The sequence below is a fragment of the Triticum dicoccoides genome, chromosome 3B, assembly GCF_002162155.2.
Source record: "Triticum dicoccoides isolate Atlit2015 ecotype Zavitan chromosome 3B, WEW_v2.0, whole genome shotgun sequence".
Lineage (NCBI taxonomy): Eukaryota > Viridiplantae > Streptophyta > Magnoliopsida > Poales > Poaceae > Triticum > Triticum dicoccoides.
Window position 1 is genome coordinate 84,778,029 of NC_041385.1, and position 8,315 is coordinate 84,786,343.

Genomic DNA, 8,315 nt, shown 5'->3' on the forward strand with positions numbered 1-8,315 from the left:
GGCGCCCAGCCCACTTGGGGCTGGTTCCCTTCCACATACAGCATATAAGGGCCCTCCGGGGCAAGTGGACCCTCCCGGTGGACCCCCGGAACCCCTTCGGTGGTCCCATTACAATACTGGTGAACCCCCGAATACTTCCGGTGACCGTATGATGACTTCCCATATATAAATCTTCACCTCTGGACTATTCCGGAACTCCTCGTGACATCTGGGATCTCATCCGGGACTCCGAACAACATTCGGTAACCACGTACAAACCTTCCCTATAACCCTAGCGTCATCGAACCTTAAGTGTGTAGACCCTACGGGTTTGGGAATCATGCAGACATAACCGAGACAACTCTCGGCCAATAACCAACAGCGGGATCTGGATACCCATGTTGGCTCCCACATGTTCCACGATGATCTCATCGGATGAACCACGATGTCGAGGATTCAAGCAATCCCGTATACAATTCCCTTTGTCAATCGGTACGTTACTTGCCCGAGATTCGATCGTCGGTATCCCAATACCTCGTTCAATCTCGTTACCGGTAAGTCACTTTACTCGTTCTGTAATGCATGATCCCATGACCAACTACTTAGTCACATTGAGCTCATTATGATGATGCATTACCGAGTGGGCCCAGAGATACCTCTCCGTCATACGGAGTGACAAATCCCAGTCTCAATTCGTGCCAACCCAACAGACACTTTCGGAGATACCTGTAGCGCACCTTTATAGCCACCCAGTTACGTTGTGACGTTTGGTACACCCAAAGCATTCCTACGGTATCCGGGAGTTACACAATCTCATGGTCTAAGTAAATGATACTTGACATTAGAAAAGCTTTAGCAAACGAACTACACGATCTTGTGCTATGCTTAGGATTGGGTCTTGTCCATCACATCATTCTCCTAATGATGTGATCCCGTTATCAATGACATCCAATGTCCATAGTCAGGAAACCATGACCATTTGTTTATCAACGAGCTAGTCAACTAGAGGCTCACTAGGGACATGTTGTGGTCTATGTATTCACACATGTATTATGGTTTCCGGTCAATACAATTATAACATGAACAACAGACAATTATCATGAACAAGGAAATATAATAATAACCATTTTATTATTGCCTCTAGGGCATATTTCCAACACCATCCTCTCTGCTTCCTAGATAGTTGGATAATATGTTGAGGGGATTCGGCCTCTCTCTCCTTGAGCTAATGTGTAGACAAACGACAGGGCAGTCCATTCGGTTTCGAGCTGACCAGGGGCCTCCTTATCCTCTTGTCTATGATACGAGCTGTGCACTTGCGTGCGCACAATTTCTTTTTGGTTTTTGGCGAGCAACCGAGATCTGATGTGCTCTGCTCTGCTCGGTGCTGGAAGAAGAATTTTGTTGTTCAAGAGAACAATAAGCTTCGAGAGGAACTATTTCGTGGGTTATACCTGATTAATTGACCCTACCTGTAAGCACTAGATTCATTAGCACAATACAATATAGTTCAGAGAGTCCTGAGATGTTTGTTTATTCAGAGGACATACTTGATAGGTGCGGATTCAGAAAAAACAACTGATAGATAGGGAGGAGCCTTGCATATTTATAAACTAATTTGAGATTGTTATTTATATTTGGCTGCTTCATTCTTCTCTGTAGGTATATTCCCACACTGAACTGAATTATTGCTATATTCGGTTGATTCAGACATAGCAATTAGAAGTAGCAATTAGAAGTAGTGAAGGAATATCCGCCTCGTCTCCGGTGGCCCTAGGGCCATGGAGGCGCGGTTGATCCTGGCAAGGGCCGGCGGGAGGGCTCCGTTTTTAGTCGTTTTTTTCAATCTTGTTAGGGTTTGTGTCCTACTCAGGAAGGTGAGACGGCGGCGGCTCCCTGAAGATGGAATAAAGGTCTCCCCGCCTAGCCCCCGTTCCGGCGGTGCGTCTAGCATCATTGGTGGGCGTGTGGAGGTGTATCTCCAGCAGATCTATCTTTGGTGGATTTGCTCGGATCTCGTCGTTGTTTGTCTACGTTCGTGTGTCTTCGGTTTGGATCCTTCCGATCTACGTTATTTTTCATCGGCGGCGGTTGCTGTTCTGGGGTGCTGGTCCTATGGGGCCTTAGCACGACGACTTCTCGACTGTCTACTACAACAAGTTGTGCCCGGCTCCGGCGATGGAGGGGCAATGACGGCGGCGCGCCTTCGGGTCGCTTCGGTGCTTATAGTCGTTGCTAGGTGGTCTACGAATCTGGATGTAATTTTTATTTCTGGTATTCGTTGTACTGCCATGATTGAAAATGAATAGATTGGAAGTTTTTCCGCAAAAAAAAAAAGAAGTAGTGAAGGAATATGATAGGATAGTACTTGCCATCCTAGGCCTCATCTGATTCGGAGGAGACCAAAACATTGGAATTAGAAGTAGTGTAGGAATTTGAGAAGATGGCACTTGCCGTCCTAAAGAATTGTCTTTGCCTCGTTCCTACATAAAAAATAAGCTTTGCGTGGATGTATAGATTCCTCCAGAAACACAGGAAATGAGTAGTATTCCTGCAAAATTCTTGTACACACTTCCTACAAACCGAATGCATCTATAGGAAATTTTCCTATGAGATCCTCCTTCCTATGTTTTTCCTGTAAATATGCTTCAAACCGAATGAGGCCATAAGGAATTGTATTGCCTCGTTCGTAGGTTTGCCTAGGGGTATACAATATTTCCCTCCCCCCGACACCTAACAAGGAATATTAGGGTAACTTGCATTGTTATAACGCCTTTTACCGGGGGAGGGGGCAGGGATAAAAACACTTGGTAGATTGTGGTTGATGGAAGATGGACGGTGAAATGTATTTTACTAGGTCGGACAAAAAGAACTAATGGGCAACATGATGGACTGAACTAGACGGAGCACACATTGCTTCTATAGTCAATGATTTTTTCTTCGACAAAGGGTGTATTTTATTGGCTTCAATTGGAGCATCAAAGAGGATGCAAACACAAGGTGCATTCTATGGTCAATGGCTTTGCTTCTTTTTGGAAACCTTACTAGATGGAGAATTCATGGCTGATTAGACATGTTCTGTTGCATGCATGGATGGTGACGATGGGCAAGTATACGGTAAGTAGCCCATCTGTACCAAGTGTACATAAAAGTTCACCGATTGTCGCTAACACATGACACACTCAAGAAACGATTCTTGCAAATATACGGTAAGTAGCCCATCTGTCGTTTACGTTTACCAATTGCAACACTCAGTAAAGTGTTTACTTACTGTAATTGACATTCGCCATAAAATTGATTTCCCATAGTGAGATCTCCTGGTGGACGAGTATTAGGTTGGCAAGTAGAGTTAGCAGATTAGCAGTGGGTAGTACTAACTACTAAAGCATCATTCCATCCAAATAAGGCGATTCCAAACATTTCTTCAAACCAGACAAGAGAGTTCCAAATTACGACATTTAAACCGACAAACGGACTAGACAACGGAAACAAACCGGACACTTCAAAAGGTAACACGGACGACGAACTCCCCAAACAGCTGTTACATTGACACTGACACAGACGAACTGAACGAAATAAGCTAGGACACCAGGAAAGATAACAACGAGGCCAAGGATGCTCCGGTGAACACAAGACAGCATGCGAAGGCCGAACCGGCGCATGCATGGATGCTCAGAAATTCTTCACCCCTTGCGCTTCTTCGGAAGGAAGACGTCAGTGAGAACCGTCTTTGACTGCAGCGACGCCTTCAGTATCTCCAGTCCCTGCACATTGGTATGGCAAGAATGTTGATTCCGGTAGGAATTACATTTTTAATCAAAACTATAATTGAGTTGTTCCAGGGATTGATTTGTTGACCTCCTCGTAGCCAAGCTGCACGGTCTTCTCCTGGAGCGACCCGATGTCCGTGACGCCAAACGTGTTGAGCATGGTGATCCCAGAGATGGAAGACATGGGCGACACCTTCAGGTCGTCCATCACCGTGTACGTCACGATCCCCTGTACAAACCCAGTGCCTGCAGCAGCTGACACCGCGCCACCATCGGAGCAAGCGGTCGGAACCACAAGCTGCATCTCCGTCCCCATGCTATTCTTGCAATGCGAGCATGGAGTACCGTTTACCTTGGTAACATTGTTGTAGCAGTCGGAGTAGTAGAAGGAGCTACAGCGGAAAAAGCGATCGGTCTCCGGTGCCTCCGCCTCTGGTAACTGAAGAACGTTGCCGCTCTCGCAACCAGCAGCAGGGGCGAGCAGGGCTTTCTTGGCGTTCTCACGGACGATGTAGGTGTCGTCGAGCTTCTCGACGCTGCCGTACAGGTTGCCGACGCTGACGACCATGGTGTCGGTCCCCAGAAGCTTGACGACCGTGCCCACTGGCAAGGTGAGGAGGGAGAAGAGGAAGTCGACGACGTCCTTGCCGGCCTCGGCGTAGACCACGCGTTGGGCCTTGGTGTCCACCAGCAGCTTCATGGTCATTAGCGTGCCATTCGCAGTGGCTACCTTGTGTCCTTTCTTCTTGTGAGAGCCCGAGCTGCCTCCCTTTCTCTTGGGTGAATAGCTCCCATGCGACGTCGTTGGTGTAAATTGTCTCTCATGCGACGTAGTTGGTTGTAATCGCTCTCATGCGACATCTTCGTTGGAAAAAATAGCTCCCATGCGACACTGCTGCCTAATCCAAAGACACATGTTTAAAACTCGAATCAGGTGAGCGGGACCCACAGCATGGGACCCACTAACTTATCCAACTCAGCATTGGTCAGGTGAGCGGGACCCACAGCATGGGACCCACTAACTTATCCAGGTCAGCATTGGTACAAGAGGACACCGAGCCGTGCCCCGAGCCGTGCAGCACCCGAGCCCATCCTCCCCCCTCCCCCTCCCCGACCGTTGTTGTTCTTTTTCTCCGGCGACGACGCGCAGCAACGCCGTTCCGGGCCGCGACCTAGCAATGTCGAGCTCCGCTTCAGCCTCCCGCCGCTCATGGCCGCGCTATGGCGCAGTGCCCATGACAAGATGCCATGCATGCCCACGTATCGCACCCCTGAAGCGGCTAGTCACAACGACCGACAAGAATGGCAACCTTGGGCGGGAATTCGTGAAATGCGAGAGCAAACCAGAGCAGGGAAAGGTGAGATTTTACTTCTCAATATGCCAATTTTGGTTTTTGTCTCCCAATTTCATATTTGCCCATTTTTCCCCGTCGGATTTGGGATTTAGGGTTCATCTTTCTGATTTCAGAAATTGAAGCAATGCACCCATTTTGAGTGGCTAGATGAGTACATAGAGCGGATTCAACTGGAGGGTGCATCAGGGGAGCTCGATTTACCGTTGGAGGCGGAGAAGTTGGGCAAGTTTGGATCGGGCGCATCTGGATCCGGGGCCCCTGGATCTGGCAATTCCATCGGGGGCGCCCGCCCTTCCATTGGTGCTACTGTGGGGGATGCAGGAGTGACGGCAGAGCTGAAGAAGCTGAACAAGCAGATGAAGAAACTCATCGAATTGCAGAAGCAGGGCAATTTGATGGGGCTGATGGCCGCACTTTTTTATGTTTGTGTAATTGGTCTCGCATTTGTTTATGTGATGATAATTAGTCGTAAGTGAATAGATTGGGCATCATTTGTAATCGTAATGATATGTACATTTGAATAAAAGTGTTGCGCTGTACGAATTCGGCATGTCTTCTTCACTCTGTTTTGTTTTTTCAGTTCTTCAGTTAGTCATCAGTTTCAGTTTCAGTGGTAGAGGGAGAAAAAGAAAAAAAATCGTCCCACAGTTGCCCGAAAAGGCCAGGCCCATATAGAAGTTACGTAGGGCCCGGGCCGAATAGAACATACCCAGGCCCGTTGATAAAAGAAGCGTAGCTAGTGCAAAAAAAAGTGCACACGGTCATTGACATCAATATATCTTTTCGGCTTTAGGTTATTTTACAAATTTTAAGTTTCCTGCCTTCACCTTTTTTTAGATAACTCATCTGATAATTATTTGAGCTATTTTTATGCATAAGCTATCGTGTCCGATTGTAGGGTCCCGTGTTGTTTCGGCTAAAACAAAAGGTTGGTTCTAGTTAGCAGTCTAACTTGTAGTCTTTCTGAACCAAAAAAGTTGCATTTGTTTGGTTCTAGTTTATTTCAACGAAGCGCCATTTTTATTGCATATAGTGCATAAAACATAAAAGGAAGATAATTAACTAGACACGTGCTAACAACAACTTCTATGATTGGATCATGTTTTAGTGCATTTTTTAGTACACATGGCCACATAAATAAAATGCAATGGAGAAACTTTAGGACCGAAAAAACATATAGATAGATAGAGGGGCATCGGGTACCCTAGTAGCATAGATAGATAGAACATATAGAGGGGCATCCCCCCACTACATATAGTTCATAAAACATGAAAGTAAAATAATTAAAACTAGATATATAGAAGACACGGGCACACACACCCGAACCAACACAAACACAAACTAGATAGATAGAAGACTCGCACTTGAACAACTCCTTGGCCCCTCCTCCTTGCCACTCCTTGGCCCCTCCTCCTTGGGCCCCTCACTCGCCGTTCTCCGGCATCTGGTAGGGGAGGCTGTGCATGCCGTTGGGGTAAGGGAAGATGTGGTGGAAGTTGGTGAAGATGTTGTAGGTCGTGAGCGCGATAAACTCGCATCCACACCAGAACACCTGGCCGAGGAGGTGGTGAGCGTCGTAGGGGTTGGTGAAGGTGACGTGGAGGCCGATGACGAGGCCGTTGGCGTTGCCATCGTACTGCTCGTGGAGGTGGAACATGGGCGGAGTGCCCGGAGGGAGGTGGCGGTAGCCGGCTTGGAGGAAGAAGCGAGCCAACTCTCTAGGGCCCCTCCACCTAGAGATGGCCCACACCCTCAGGTTATTCTCGACGACGACTCCGGCCGGGTACTGCCTCTCCGGCACGGTGCGAGGGCGACGGTAGGTAGGGCCGTTGAACTGCATGGTGGCTCGAGTGGTGGATTTGGCTCGAAAAGAAGAAGGGGAGGAGGCTTGAGAGATGAGTGTGAGAGGATGAGGAAATGGTGCCCTTTTATAGCCGCGTTGCAGCTGTGGTCAATGTGTACACGGTACCTTCTGGATCGTTTTCTCTTCTCCGTTCGCACTGGCATAAGTAATTGCGGGCATTAATTCAAAAAACGGCGGAGCATCCAAAGAGGCATGGGCAGCACAGGCGAGTTGCATCGTTTCGTGCACTTGCATCGGCGGTGACGCCGCGTGGGAAACAGGCCCGTTCATCCGCGCGTGACACTGAAAAAGGAGTTGCGCCACATCTGCACCACCGACGCGTCCGTCTCGTTCAAACATGCATTTGTTAAAATAGCTTAGATGCGACGTACCTATACGCTGCGCCCCTGCCGTGCTTTACTGCGTCGATGCGTGCATGCAATGGCGGGCTAGGTGTTCACGAGCAAAGAATAGCTATGCTGCGACGTTGCATGGCATGCATGGGACAGGGATGGCCCACATGTCATTGACCCTCTCGCATGCAGCCCATCCCCCTCTCGACGGCCGTGCGCACGCATGCCAGGCTCTGCCGGGCCCGATCCGCTCGGCCCAACGGTCACTTAGATGATCCCTCGCTCAATGTTATCTGTTCGTCAGAGAGAAAAAACGGTGGCCAATCAGATTGGAGCCCACGGATCGCCTGTGACGCCCGGATATTTAAGCTACAGTGAACCTCCGCTAATGATGCCACGTCACCTCGAATTACTGTTTATAAACTCGCGCCAGTTCGAAACCTAGTTCAAACTTTAAAAATTAAGCAAGCAATAAAAGTTTTCAAATCTTAAAACTAAAATGTTCGGGGTGAACCAAATATTACATAGGTAATTATGATGGAGAAACCATACCTTTATAAGATATTTAAATACTATAAGATAATTGAAAAAGTAGTGAAAACTATTATTTATATACTTTTAAATATTAATTAATTATGAAACTAATTTAGCTTGGGTAGCAAGCTAATGTGGCATTGGCATATTTGTTAACAGCAAATTAGGCGCCATTATAGTATTTTACTAAAACAAAAATAAATGGAAACTAAAAGAAAACATAAAAGAAAATAAATAAAAAAAGAAAATAAATAAAAGAAAGAAACTAACAAAACAAAAGAAGAGGGAACCCCCTCCCACGGCCCACTGGCCCAGTTGGCCGGCCAGCCCACCTGGCCCAGCCGGCCCACCCCGCCGGCTTAACCCCCCACTCCCCCCAGGCCAACCCTAGCCGCCACCCACTCACTCCTCCCTCGTCCTTCCCCGATCTAGATCGGGGCAACCCCCGATCCCATCGGCGCCCCATGCTCCACCACACCCC

The 8,315-nt window shown here is 47.9% G+C and overlaps 1 protein-coding gene across 1 annotated transcript; it reads left to right on the plus strand.

Annotated features, from left to right (window-relative positions):
* Nucleotides 1-4,927: 4,927 nt before the first annotated feature.
* On the plus strand, nt 4,928-5,580 carry LOC119279338. Its single transcript, XM_037560608.1, has 2 exons — nt 4,928-5,107; nt 5,218-5,580. Exons 1-2 carry the CDS (start codon nt 4,928-4,930, stop codon nt 5,578-5,580), a joined length of 543 nt encoding a protein of 180 aa, XP_037416505.1.
* The last annotated feature ends 2,735 nt before the right edge of the window (nt 5,581-8,315 follow it).